Here is a 15,329-nt window from a genome sequence, read left to right as displayed (position 1 = left end):
CGTATATATACAACTTTTCTTTTGTATATATTGTGAGGAGCAAAATAGGTTTTTACCTAAAATCCGAGGTCTAGTAATAATAAACCTCTACACATAAAGGAAAATTTCAGTGAAACATGCTACTATAGAGTTGTGTGCAGTAATTTAAAACCTCGCAAATGTTGACTCGCTTCACGAAGAAGGGGCGTACATAATATTCACAACACTAACTAACCAGAATATCTGACCACACCGAAATATTGTTTGTAACATCCGAAAACCCCATATGAGTGCTCACAAGGGAACCTTCTATCATGGTGAATTGAAAAAGCGGTAATGCCGCATATTTTTGGAAAGAGGAGGCAAAAGTAAGTCAGCAGGTGAAATTTTTCCGCCTGAGCTCCATAGGAACAAAAGTTATGGGACTGTTAATTTAACATAGTCTATGGCAAGTGACTCAATATGCGTAATTAAAGGTTAAAATGAAGTTGTTTTTTAAGTCACTGCATTGCGAAACGAGATATTGCAACTGTTGTGCATTTTAAATAATACTGCGTATTATCGCTAGGATGCGATCACCTATTTTTATTACGTGAAGGTAAGTCTTTCTCGAGCTAATTCTGGTGTTGCAGCTACTCTTACGTTTCATTTATGGCATATACAGGATGGATCCGAAAGTTGTGGTTCAGATGGTGGTGCGGGAGTTTGGCACCAGTGACGCTAAACCGTCAGTCGTATTCATCCGGATGTTTCATCAGTTGAAGAACGAGTTAAAAGACGAACAGGAGGCCGTGGAAACGTACACGTCGCTCTTATTGATGAAATACCAGATCTGGACGTGGAAGATGGGCAGCAAGATTATGGTGACATATAAGACGAACTAACGACGAGACGCCAGAAACCGGAGGACGCTGAAGAGACGGAGACATCGCGTCGTCGCAAATCAGCACGTCTTCTTACGTCCCTCTTCTAAAAGAATTAGAACGTAGTCGACGACGATTAAGAGCAGAAATCTCTCGACTATACGAACGATACAGTCAGTGGACGTTGAAGATGGGCAGCAAGATTATGGTGACATAGAAGACGAACTAACGACGAGACTCCAGAAAAGGGAGGACGCTGAAGAGACGGAGACATCGCGTCGTCGCAAATCAGCACGTCTTCTTACGTCCCTCTTCTAAAAGAATTAGAACGTAGTCGACGACGATTAAGAGCAGAAATCTCTCGACTATACGAACGATACAGTCAGTGGACGTTGAAGATGGGCAGCAAGATTATGGTGACATAGAAGACGAACTAACGACGAGACTCCAGAAAAGGGAGGACGCTGAAGAGACGGAGACATCGCGTCGTCGCAAATCAGCACGTCTTCTTACGTCCCTCTTCTAAAAGAATTAGAACGTAGTCGACGACGATTAAGAGCAGAAATCTCTCGACTATACGAACGATACAGTCAGCGGAAAGAGACGATCCTTCACCTCTGTAAAAAAAAATCGATTCCTTCTCATCACACGGAAGATGCTTTACGATTACGATGCAAAAGTGAAGAAGAAGAAGAAGAAGAAGAAGAAGAAGAAACCTGGAATAGCCGATAATAATGCCATGGTTCTGCAACATTTCAAAGAAATGTCAAGTATGAACGCTGTCATACATGACAGAACTATCAGGGTTTGGGGCATACAAGCGAAGGCTCAAATTGATCCTGACGACCGTCTTAACTTCAGAGCTTCTGACTCGTGGGTATGGAGATTCAAGCAGCGGAATCGTACCGTTTCTCGTTCTGTGACGCATAAAGTGAGTAGAAACTTCGCAGCAAAGAGACAGAGGTGAAGCAGAAATCAGACAGCTTCGTGTCGAAGATGAAGCAGCCGTTCATCGATCGTGGCTTCAATCTTCGCTAGATCCTCAACACTGATCAAAGTCGATTTGAAAAAAGAGATTCACTCTGTACGAACCCTGCGTTTCAAAGGAGGGAAGAAATTTTATCCCACAGTAGTGTCAGAGGCTGCAACGACGTACGCCAGTCATTTCCATGGACGGACAAATCTCCTCCCCAATGTATCTTCTGTCAGCCGATTCACAGAAAATGTTCCCTAAAAATAAACTTGAAGACTCGTGTAACATCAAATCATATGATGAAAGAGTAATGGAACGGAGAAAAATTCTCTCCGGCGCCGGGACTTGAATCCGGTTTTTCAGCTCTACATGCTGATGCTTTATCCACTAAAGGAGAGAGGATGTCCGATCTTTAATGAAACCATGGTCGAGAATATCCACAAGGGGAGGTGCTCCCCATCGGCAACATGAAGATCAACTCTATGTCTGAGTTACGACGGCTGGCCGGCGTCAAGAGCATGGGCGATGCGGAATGCCCCACGCTGCTAGACATCGAGATCTGCAGCGAGCAGGACGACCCCAGGGAGCGCCCCAACTTCGGCGTCAAGTGCAAGATCTTCGAACTGGACGCTTGCCAAGGCATCGGAAAGGTGTGTCTGGTGTACCTTCACAAGAGCGAGTGCGAATCCGATCTAAAACGAGAGGACCCCAAGATCTGGCTGCTGGACAGAAGTTTCGAGTGGCACTACCTGGCTGCAGACTTCACGCAGTACTTCCGCATGATGCTGGTACACCAGGGTCTCCCCCAGTGGCAGTTCAAATTCACGCCCATGGACCATTATTATGAAATTAGTTTACAATGTTATACTTATCGCATGAGCTAATATATGAAGAAACAGTAATGAAAATTAGAATATTAATGTGTTTCTAATTATATTCATTTTAACAGGTTTTATACCCGTATGTCATTAAACATGTATTGTATGTGTAGAGAATGTAGTCGGCCGTGATTGAATATAATATATATATCAAATCATATGCTTCCGATTCAGGGAATATGCGGAAGGCAGATATGAAGGTCATGCTTTCGCAAGCGTTTTCGCCCAAAATTTCTTCATTGCATGAAGATCGATTTCCATAATATTTGCAATTCAGATGCACAACAGCTGAATATCTCGTTTGCAATGCAGTGACTTCAAAAACAACTTCATTTTAACCTTTAAGTTTGCACATTGAGTCACTTCCCACAGACTGTCATGTTAAATTTACAGTCCCATGACTTTTATCCCTATGGAGCTCAGGCGGAAAAATTTCACCTGCTGACTTACTTTTGCCTCCTCTTTCCAAAAATATGCGGCATTACCGCCTTTTCAATTCACTATGATAGAAGGTTCCCTTGTCAGTGCCAGAGTTGTCTGGCCACAATTTTCAAGCCTCTGATTTCTTCGTATTGTATTAATGATCAAGGGAGAGTACAATATGGCACTGCTACGAAGTGGCAGGATTGAGTGTTTCTGCAAAAAAAAAAAAAAAAAAAATCCAGGGTATTTTCCCTGGACCAGAAATATGATATGGAGTTGCTGCGAAATGGCAAGAGTGAGTGTTTACGTAAAAAGCAGGATATTTTCCCTGGACCAAAAATACGATATGGCATTGCTGCGAAGTGACAAGAGTGAGTGTTTGCGTAAAAACCAGGATATTTTCCCTGGGCCGAAAATACAATATGACGTTGCTGCGAAGTGGCAAGTGTGAGTGTTTGCGTAAAAACCAGGATATTTTTCCTCGACCAAAAATACGATATGGCGTTGCTGCGAAGTGGCAAGAGTGAGTGTTTGCGTAAATACCAGGATCTTTTCCCTGGGCCGAAAATACAATATGACGTTGCTGCGAAGTGGCAAGTGTGAGTGTTTGCGTAAAAACCAGGATATTTTTCCTCGACCAAAAATACGATATGGCATTGCTGCGAAGTGGCAAGAATGAGTGTTTACGTAAAAACCAGGATATTTTCCCTGAGCCGAAAATACAATATGACGTTGCTGCGAAGCGGCAAGAATGAGTGTTTGCGTAAAAACCAGGATATTTTCCCTTGGCCGAAAATACAATATGACGTTGCTGCGAAGTGGCAAGAATGAGTGTTTGCGTAAAAACCAGGATATTTTCCCTTGGCCGAAAATACAATATGACGTTGCTGCGAAGTGGCAAGAATGAGTGTTTGCGTAAAAACCAGGATATTTTCCCTGGGCCGAAAATAAAATATGGCGTTGCTGCGAAGTGGCAAGAATGAGTATTTGCGTAAAAACCAGGATATTTTCCCTGGGCCGAAAATAAAATATGGCGTTGCTGCGAAGTGGCAAGAATGAGTGTTTGCGTAAAAACCAGGATATTTTCCCTTGGCCGAAAATACAATATGACGTTGCTGCGAAGTGGCAAGTGGTGAGTGTTTGCGTAAAAACCAGGATATTTTTCCTCGGCCAAAAATACGATATGGCATTGCTGCGAAGTGGCAAGAGTGAATGTGTACCTAAATACCAGGATATTTTCCTAGGCCGAAAATACAATATGACGTTGGTGCGAAGTGGCAAGTGTGTTTGCGTAAAAACCAGTATATTTTCCCTGGACCAAAAATGCGATATGGCATTGCTGCGAAGTGGCAAGATTGGGTGTTTGCGTGAAAACCAGGATATTTTCTCTGGGCCGAAAATGATGTTGCTGCAAAGTGGCAAGAGTGAATGTTTTCGTAAAAAAAAGTATCTTACTAATGTAGCAGGCTCTATAAAACTATTTATAAATTTATTATCCTCAGAAACTAATATCCCATTCGTATTTTAAAAATAATATATTTAGCATTATTTGATGTATCGTATAATTGGTTTGGAAGGAAGTGTTAAATCACAGCATATTCCTTTGTCTTTCCTTCACAAAAGGATAATTAAAACATGTTTGAATAATTTCAAGGAAAAATTGTGGATATAAAGGGAAAACTGTGACGGTGTCGTGCATAGTTCCTGGTGTAGCTCAGTAGGGAGAACATTCGTGCTCTAAGCGAAGGGTCCCGGGATCGATATCCGGCCCCGGAACAATTTTTCCCTAAAATTATTCAAACCTGCTTTACAGGCAGCTACTGCCTGAAAGCCAGATTTATATAAAATTTGTTTGTTAATTGCCCAACACATTTAAAATTGCTCTTTTTTTTTAATAATTCTTTGTTCATAATAACAGACTTACAAACTAATTTTGTTGAACACTTTTCATAAAATTATTTAATTATAAAGACGACATAGAAACATTTCACAATATTAGGCGAAATATGTAACCTCTTTTATTTGAACAAAATACAAAACACAATCTGGTCAAATTCATTCTTCATATTATAAACCAAGGTTATACGATTAGTCTATTAAAATAATTCCAGAATATAAAACTGTATCTTAATAACCAAAATATTAGTCAAAGAATGAAATATCACATATTTTAAAATTGAAACTCTCCATTTTTTAACTTTTTCGTACGTGTATAGACGTTTGTTTTTTTCTACTAATATTTTTTTCTAAATTTCTGCTTATAATTTTAATTATATCAGCTAACTTCCAGTGTATTATGCATATAACTGGCTGCCCCAAGCACAATAATTTGCTCTTTTTATCCAAACTATGTATTTCAAATATGTATACGTAATTTCTAATTTCAACAAATTCAAATACAAAATAGGAATGAAGAGGAATAAAATAGTATTGGTGCAAGTTTAATACTAATACAACTCTTTCTATGCAGTATGTACTTTGTTCATATTACCTTTTATGAGTTTTTTCTCCTCAGGCGAAAATTTAGGGAGTCTGGACCACGGAAAACCCTGTTTCTTACTAAGATATTCTATCTTCTCCTTCATTATTTCAGGAAAATCACCACTTCCGAATATTGGTTCTCCAAACCAACCCAACTGAAATACAAGTATTGTGTTTTAAGTTTCAATCCGTTGTTGTGTTCTCACTATTAAATTTAATGTTATCGAGTTAACTTGGCGGTATGAACTCCAGTTTGGATTTGGAGCACCTAGAATAAAGAATTTTGAACTCCAGTTTGGATTTGGAGCACCTAGAATAAAGAATTTTGAACTCCAGTTTGGATTTGGAGCACCTAGAACAAAGAATTTTGAACTCCAGTTTGGATTTGGAGCACCTGGAATAAATAATTTTGAACACCAATTTGGATTTGGAGCACCTAGAATAAAGAATTTAGAACTCCAGTTTGGATTTGGAGCACCTGGAATAAATAATTTTGAACACCAATTTGGATTTGGAGCACCTAGAATAAAGAATTTAGAACTCCAGTTTGGATTTGGAGCACCTAGAATAAAGAATTTTGAACTCCAGTTTGGATTTGGAGCACCTGGAATAAATAATTTTGAACACCAATTTGGATTTGGAGCACCTAGAATAAAGAATTTTGAACTCCAGTTTGGATTTGGAGCACCTAGAATAAAGAATTTTGAACTCCAGTTTGGATTTGGAGCACGTAGAATAAAGAATTTTGAACTCCAGTTTGGATTTGGAGCACCTGGAGTAAAGAATTTTGAACTCCAGTTTGGATTTGGAGCACCAAGAGTAAAGAATTTTCAACTCCAGTTTGGATTTGGAGCACCAAGAGTAAAGAATTTTCAACTCCAGTTTGGATTTGGAGCACCTAGAATAAAGAATTCATATTGTGTGTGAAGAAATGAATACAAATTTATTTTACTTTTCACATAAATTAACAACATTCGGTTCCCTGGTTTATTCTCGTTTCGAAAAAAGTCGTGGGTTCCGTTTATTTTCACGAGTGACCACATACCGGGAAAACTATGAGAAACATCATGCAGTCATGTCTTCCGCCTAGCCAGATCCGTGTCTGTTATATCATTTGACAGTTACAGTACAAAAAAAGATTTCATTTTCAATTCTTTCTTCATGTGCTCGCGCGTTGTTGATCTCGGAACTTGCAACTCTATGGCACTTTTTTTTTTGTTAATTTCTTCAACGATCGATCCACTCACTCGGCGACGACAGCACCAGTTTCTGGCCAACTGAAGGGTCTCCCACTTAGCTCCGCGTCTTCAACACAACCTGTGCTAAAAGATTTTCCCTCTCAGTCCAACAAGTTATCTCTGCTCGTCTGTGTCTCACCAAGACCAGACCTGAAATCTTGCATGATGTTACTAATGGCTTTTGAGGAATATGGTTTGGGGAGATTACCTTGAAAACTGAAATTATAGTAATTGTGAATGTATATAGTTTTGATCTTCATTAAAGTGTTGCCAGTCATTTATTAGTAACGCTGGAAAAGTAATGCCTCCTAATTTTTATGTGAAAGTTTTATAGTTAATTGAGTGAAACAAAACTGGTAACTTGCTACAAACTTACTGCTCATATCTGTAGTTTTATTTTACCGCATAGTCGCCCTGGCGATAAATACACTTTTTCCAACGGGTAACTAGTTTCTTGAAACCGTCACTGTAGAATATTTCACTCTGATGACGAAACCACAGCCTCACTTCTGTCTGCACTGCATCGTCAGACTCAAGGAGATGTCCTTTCAGGTTTGGGAACAGATGATATCTGATGGCGCCAGGTCGGGACTGTATGGAGGTTGATCAAGAACAACGAAACCAAGACGCTGAATATATTCTGCTATCATTGCACTGGTGTGCGGAAGAGCGCTGTCATGCTGTAGGAGGGGCTGCTCCATATCTGGACGAACCCTTCGAATTCGTGCTTTCAGTTTTTTTAGGGTTTCACAATGCCTTATAGATTTAATGGTAGTACCCTTGGGCATGAATTCCATATGCACCACACTTCGAGTATCCCAAACGACTGTAAGCATGAGTTTGTCTGCTGATGGCACAGCCTTGATCTTTTTGGGTGCAGGCAGGGGCGGACGCAGAATTTTTTTTCGGGGAGGGATTTGAGGAGATAGTAAAAATAGAGTAATGAGAAATAAGTTCATATACTCACAATTTATTTCCGAGTCACAAACATTTACAAGTTGGCCTGAGTAGCATAGTCGGTATAGCCTTCTGTGCTCGAAGTTGCGGGTTCTACCCCAACCCAGCTCGATGACATTCAAGTGTGTTTAAATGCGACAGGCCTCATATCAGTCGATTTACTGGCATGTAAAAGAAGTCCTGAGGGAAAAAATTCCGGCAAACTGGCGACGCTGATATAACCTCGGCAATTGCGAGCGTTGTTAAATAAACCATAATTTTTTAATTTTAACATTTACAATGACTGCAATACAAAAACAATGACAATGACATTTACAGAAGAAGGCGACGAGGCTTCTTAGACATTTCATCCAGTACTTCATGAGCTTTTACTTCTACATTTTTATGTATATACATCAAGGCCAGTCCATTTAATCTGTCTGCTCCCATCGTGCTCCTCAAGTAAGTCTTCAAATACTGCAAAGTTGAGAACGACCGTTCTGGTGTTGCTGTAGTTACAGGCAACGTGCAGAAAAGTTTCAGCGCCTTGCGAGTGCAGGGAAAAATAATTTCATTGCACTTGTTCAAAGATGATATAAAATCAGTAGGTATTTGGTGAAGATTTTTCTGATCAACGAAATTTCTTCTCCACATCTTCGATTCATTGAAGAAAGACTCTGGTGATGCATCAACATCATTGGGCCACTGATTTACTACAGCCTCAACAGCAGTTTCTAAATTTTCATCTGATGCTCCCACTATGTTTTTAGGCAGCAAAGTTTGTATGGGCTTTAGGATTCCCTTATGATTTAAAAACCTATCCTGAGCTGACTAATGAAATAGTCTAAGAAGAGAAGGAAAATTGAAAGCCTAAAATACTCTTCATGACTCTCTGTCTTGAAGTAAGAATGCTGTGTTTGTCTTCCTGCAGTTCTTGGAATTTAACATTTTAGCAAAGATAATTTATGTGGAAAACTCTCTAATTCCTATGCACATTCACGAATTAAAATTAATATTATTTTTGTTTCTTGTTTCGTATTTTTCTCAAAATTTCGGGAGGGGATATGTCCCTGTAATCCCCCCCCTTGCATCCGCCCCTGGGTGCAGGTAATCCTTTGTGGCGGAACTGCATTGATGATCTCTTTTTTTCGGCATCGAAGTGGTGTACCCAGCTTTCGTCATCTGTGACAATGTTCTTTAAGAATTCATCGCCTTCCCGTTCGTAGCGCAGAAGCAATCGTTGGCAATTGCCCAATCTTTTCTGTTTCTTGTGAGGAAGGAGCGTTCGAGACATCCATCATGCACATATTTTCCAGAATCCCAGTTCTGCAATTATTGCCTGCACACGCTCCCCTGGATTGATAGATGTTCCTGCGTTATGCTACGATTCTCTGTAATGAGTTCATTGACACGATTCCGATGAGCGTCATCAGTTGCAGTAAGTTGTCTTCCACTGCGTTCTTTGTCACGAGTTGCACCAGGTTCATTACAAGCACGAGCAGACCAACATCTCACAGTACTGATGTCGACACATTGATCACGATAAACAGCCTTCGATCTCCGATGAATGTCTATCGGGGCACATTTTCTTCTGTTAAAAACTCAATCACGGCACGGTACTTCAAACACACCGACATAGCGCAGGTACACACCGTCATGTTTCAGTTTACAACTGAGAGCTCTCTAATGGCAGAGATACGAACTTTGCGTCACTGAAAGCAGAAAGTTCACTGAATACAATGTACTGTCACTAATATTTTTAACTGTATTAAGAGCGACAAAAATGAGGCGTCTAGAATCAAAACCCTCAAAGTCCATAAAACAAAATTTGTGGGAAAATGGAAAAAAACTGTTTCCATATAAATAAACATTCTTGGGATATAAACAATGCTTTTATCAAGTATTTTATTATCATTAGATACGTTCAAACAAATTACAGGATTGACCCTTCATTGAAACTAACAAATTCGTGAGGTTAAATTAGCACCTAACTGATTTTGAAACTGAAAAGTGTATTTGGAGGCTTTTGAAAGTAAGAGAATTAGTTCTAAGCATAAAAATGAGTCAAAAAGGAAAACATTTTAACTTAAACCTTGCAAATTATGTAGGCAATGAAACCCAGACTTGAAGTATGATTATGCACATGCTTTAAACATAACAGCAGTATAAATTTGAAGATATGTTGCACTTTTTAAGTTCATACAAATTTTACACAATATTGTCACATTCCTCTTCCTCCAGATTAACAGTTTTTTCTTCGTCTTCTTATTCTTCACGTTCATTTCTATTGTTTTTTCTTGTCACTACCTTTGCAACAACGGTGTCAGTTCTGTAGTTAAACTCATCTTGCACTGTTATCTGTTCTTTCAATGCAGATCGTCTTAAAATAAATCTTTTACAGGGACTGAACTTAAAATAGCAGGAGATCTTAAAATTATGTCTGGAACGGAATGGAACTTCTTTATGTCCAACAAACTTAAACTGTTGGATTTCCAATTACTGCCAACAGCATGATTACAAGCTGGTATTAGCAGGAGGGCACAAGAGGAATACCGACAAAATTATGTAATTAATTATTAATTGGTAAGAACATTTTTGTAACTCACTACTCACTCTATCCACCATTTCACTGAATATTATTAGAGTAGAAATTAAACTTAATAAGGTTTAACAAGAGCTTAACGACACAAATAATAAATCAACATCGCACAGCTGAGGAATGCTGGGTAAAGCAGTCCCACAACCTGACTGGCAGAAAGGGACTTGGAGGTTTTTGAAACTAACAATGGCCGAAATTCAGTTGGATCTAGCGGATATTGAAACTAACCCTAACTTTTGTCCAGCATTTTCAGAGGAATCCAGCGGATATTGCAGAAAAATAATGCCAGCATCGGATTGCCCATGCGAAGATACACAGAAAAATAACTTTATCTCATTTTTTTTCTTCGATGGACTTGGCGGGTTTTGATTCTAGACGCCTCAAATATAGGAGGCATTACTTTTCAGCATATCCTCGTAAAAAGAGGATGGAAAATAAGAAAGCGGGGAAGAGGAGAGAAGAGAAGAAAATTAAGTGAAAGAAGAAACGCAAAAAGGAGGAAGAGAGAGATGTTTAATAGCAAGTGAAGAGGAACATGTAGGAATATGGAGAGAAATTGAGATAAAAGAGAAAGAAGAACTAAGCATTAGAAGTGAAAAACAATTAACAGAGAATTGTAAATTTACTGAAAGGGGGGATAAGATTACGTTTAGTGGGAAATGGGATTATGCGAATTTAGAGAAAAAATGAGTAGATAAATATAGCAGGAACAAGAATAATACATTCGATAGGGGAAACAAGGCAACGAAGATGAGAAGAAAGTGGAGAGGACATATACAGAAAGCGATCGGACATATTATTTTCTATTGGTTTGGTGATGTCTTCGACTACAACTGCAGAAGTCCTCAGGAGGAATATTCCTTACAAGGACTACTGAACGACTTACCGCTGCGTCATTCGCACGAATTGCTGCGTCCTTGTCCTCAGCAGAGTTTGGATCCAAAGGCTCAAACCAAGGAATTTCCATCGACAGCGATATTTTCCCTGAAGCGAATAGAAACAGAGAATAATAACTAAAGCAATTTTACTAGAATTAAATTTTATAAAATGATGGCTACTCTTCTGTATGGTTCAGAAACTCGAGTAAATTTTAAGCAAACTCAAAATAGAGTGCAAAGTGCGAAAATGACATTTCTAAGAAGAACAAAAGAATGCACAAGACTGGAGTGTTTACGAAATGAAGATATGATATGATATATTTATTTGTCAGTCTACTTTACAATTCACAGTTATGGTGGACCTTCACATTTCTGTTTTTCAATCCACCATCCCTTTAATACATACAACTCGTTTCTATTAATGTATTCTTTGCCGAGAATTTCTTGATTACTTTCTAATGTTCTGTTATAACTGAATTGCTATATGTCCTTCCCCCTCTATCCTCTTCTATTCTCTCCCTCCTACCTAGACTGTCTCACTTCCATTTCTCGCTCACCTATTAGATATTGCATATTCCTTCCTTAATAATTTGCGTTATTTATTTATTTTCTTCTCTACCCTCAAATCCTACCTACTCTTAATCATTGTTTTCCCGCTATTTTCTCCTACAATACTTGCTGACTTTTCCGTTTACTCTATTTTACAACACTTACATCACTTTTTTTTTTCTATCCTCTGTTTATTTACGTATTGATCCCTTTCTCTTCGCTTCACTCCTAAATTTCCTATTTTATTATCTCTTTCCGTATATTTATTTCTATAATACTCCTACAGTTACAGTACCCCTGATACTACTCCCAACCCACAACATTGAAAAACATAAAATATCTAATTCACTTAATTACACTTGCAATTTCTCTCTCATTCCACTTCTCATTTGTTCAGATTTTTTTTCACTTTAATTCTTTTGTATTCATTGTATGATAGTCTTATCTTATTACACTATTACACTATCTTCTTACACTTAACACTTTCTTCTCTGTTCCTTTTCTTACACTTTTGCCACTCCTAACTTTCTTGCACTCACTTTTTAGCACTTTTCTTCTTCGCTAATAACCTCTCCAAAGCCCTAGCTATTCTGTCCTCACAATCACTAATATCTGGTAGTCGCTTCGTTCCTTCACCCGTTCTTATCATGTCTTCTCTTGCATTTCCCTCATTAGATAGATAGATAGGTAGGTAGGTAGGTAGGTAGGTAGGTAGGTAGGTAGGTAGGTAGGTAGGTAGGTAGGTAGGTAGGTAGGTAGGTAGGTAGGTAGGTAGGTAGGTAGGTAGGTAGGTAGGTAGGTAGGTAGGTAGGTAGGTAGGTAGGTAGGTAGGTAGGTAGGTAGGTAGGTAGGTAGGTAGGTAGGTAGGTAGGTAGGTAGGTAGGTAGGTAGGTAGGTAGATAGATAGGTAGATAGATAGATAGATAGATAGATAGATAGATAGATAGATAGATAGATAGATAGATAGATAGATAGATAGATAGATAGATAGATAGATAGATAGATAGATAGATAGATAGATAGATAGTTTATTTTGCAAAACATGAGGAACATGTATGGCATCGTCATATACAATTTAAAATACATGATATCATACAATGGATACAAATTAAGATACATGAATATTAAAAAACCCATCGACATCATACAATGGATTTGCCAATAATATAGTCCTAATTCGTGTCCTAAACACTCGTAATGGAAGATTCCTTATATCAACAGGTAGACTATTAAATAATTTAAAAGCAAAGAATAGAAAACTGTTTTGAGTAATACTGTATTTACATTTGTCAATATATAAATGTGTATTATTTCTTGTAGGATATTTATGTACAGAAGTACATGCTATGTAATTATTAATGTTATTTCAAATGTAAAGAAGACAGGCCAATACATACATAGACGGCAATGTCAAGATTTGTGACCTTATAAAAAGAGGTTTACAATGAGTCGTATTTGGTACTCCATAAATTAATCTTAAAGCTTTCTTTTGTAATATGAAAAGAGCTTGAGCAGAAGTATGGTGACCCCAAAGAATAATACCATAATTTAAATGACTTTGTATATGGCTATGAAATATTGTAAACAATACCTTGTTAGGTAAATTATTCCTTAAGAACCTTAACATATATAGGCCTTTACTTAATTTCTTAGCAGTCTTGTCTATGCTCCTGACCTTAGACACTTCCAGCTGTTTCCCTAATTCTTCGTCCGCAGTATTTTTTATCTGCCTCACGTTTTGTTTTCCTCCTTGGTTTATTCTGGTCAGCTGTTTCGTACTCGAAGTAGGCTTCAGATATCGACATTGTACATCTCTCTTTTCATTGATATTGAAGTTTTGTGTCGTTTGCATTTTTGAAATCAAGATATAAGAAAAGAACTAAAAATTTTTGCTAGGAACGAAATATTCGAAGGATATGGTGATAAATGATTCCAACATGTTAATATGATGGAGAACTTTAGACTCCCAAAAATAGTACTTAAATGCAAGGCGACTGAAAGAAGAGATGTAGGAAGACATAAAGGACGATGGAAAGAGAACCTGTGAAGCCGGAACAGGCCAGTACGCCTAATCCGTCTAGTGAAGAAGAAGAAGCAGTTTTTACGTATAACATCGCAAAGTCACCAAGCACGCTTAAAACCTGGCCGAGGGCGATAACATCCTGCACATGTTTTCCTGCGAGAGGAGAACACAACCTTGTACCCCGTGTTGTACGTTTATACAGAACCTAGTACCTGATAGAAGGCTCCAGCCAAACATTGTTGGCCATTCTTGGAACGAAAGTATTGGGGTAGTGATAGAACTTTCGCAGTGGTGTCAAACGATTTGTAATGAATGACCCTAAAGACTGGTTCACAATAAACCGGAAACGAGAATCGGAACGAAAACGAAAACGGTAAAATTGTTAAAATGTGTACATTTAAATGTGAGCCTTCACAATTAACGAAAAGCTTGCCGGGGCCCGGGATCGAGAACGGAGAGTTGGCCAAGTTTCAACTTTGGCGTTCACGTTTCCGATCACAGCCCACTAGATTCATTCTATTGCCACCTAAAATCTATTTTGTCGTCGTATATTTTGTAGCAAGAAGACCGTGACATAACCTATGCATTATTTTGTTCTGTGCTGTGCATCATGGAGCAAGTTTTATTTGATGAGATTCTAATATTGAGTGTTGAGGAAAATCCTCACGTTTACGATAAGCGGCGCGCCTCGTATAAAGATGAGAAAATGAAGGAGAATACGTGGCTTTCAATAGCTGCATCTTTGAACACCGATCGTAAGTGAATCATATTTTATTATTGTATTGGTTGTATTACACACTACATATTCATGCTTCAGTTCAATAACTACTGTTATGTTCATTTTTGTTCTATTACAAATGTTTCTTCTCTAATTATTTTACGTTATGGTAGACTTAAAATAGGTTGTGATAATAAAGATGCATGGGCATATTTATAGTACCGTACCTAAATGAAATATTTCAATTGAAATTTCGAAGTTGGTTAATCTGTGTTTATGTTGGCTGCCTTGTACTCATGAGAGAACGCCATTAGTTAATTATACACATATAACATCAGAATGCGTAATATCGACTTTACATATCGTTATTGACATGCATATCGATATGCACATTCGTCTACGTTCTCGGTTTATTGTGAATCAAAAATGTTCATATTCACGTCCTCTGCTTCTCGTTTTCATTCTGGTTCTCTTTCCCGGTTTATTGTGAACCAGCCTTAATCTCAAATGAGGAAAATCAATAGTTAAGTTAAATTGACTATTTCGTTTATATGACGTCATTCCATTTTCGACCAATGAAGTGTAATGAAATTTTGAATTCCAACCAATTACAGTCACACTTTGCGATAATTTCTGCAGCTAGATTTATCGCTATCAATTTATCGCATGGTCGTTCTTTTGTTTAGTCGTTGTCGCCAACTGTTTCCCCGTAAATTGATGATCATGAATACATTAAGATGCAACTACACGGTTAAACTTTTCTTTCAACTTTAAAGCAATGAATGAAAGAT

The 15,329-nt window shown here is 38.2% G+C and overlaps 1 protein-coding gene across 1 annotated transcript in view; it reads right to left on the bottom strand.

Annotated features, from left to right (window-relative positions):
• The window catches only part of LOC138699424 (myrosinase 1-like), a 68,641-nt gene that overhangs the window by 17,723 nt on the left and 35,589 nt on the right, over positions 1–15,329 (bottom strand). The window contains exons 7-8 of the mRNA XM_069825284.1: positions 11,257–11,354; positions 5,608–5,752 (exon numbers count right to left, since the gene is read on the bottom strand). Coding sequence (XP_069681385.1) covers positions 5,608–5,752; positions 11,257–11,354 — 243 coding nt within the window. The remainder of the gene's footprint in view (positions 1–5,607; positions 5,753–11,256; positions 11,355–15,329) is intronic.

Source organism: Periplaneta americana, chromosome 5 (genome assembly GCF_040183065.1).
Source record: "Periplaneta americana isolate PAMFEO1 chromosome 5, P.americana_PAMFEO1_priV1, whole genome shotgun sequence".
In the NCBI taxonomy this organism is placed as follows: Eukaryota; Metazoa; Arthropoda; class Insecta; order Blattodea; family Blattidae; genus Periplaneta; species Periplaneta americana.
Note: the sequence above shows the minus strand (reverse complement) of the source record. Positions and strands in the feature narration are given on the sequence as shown.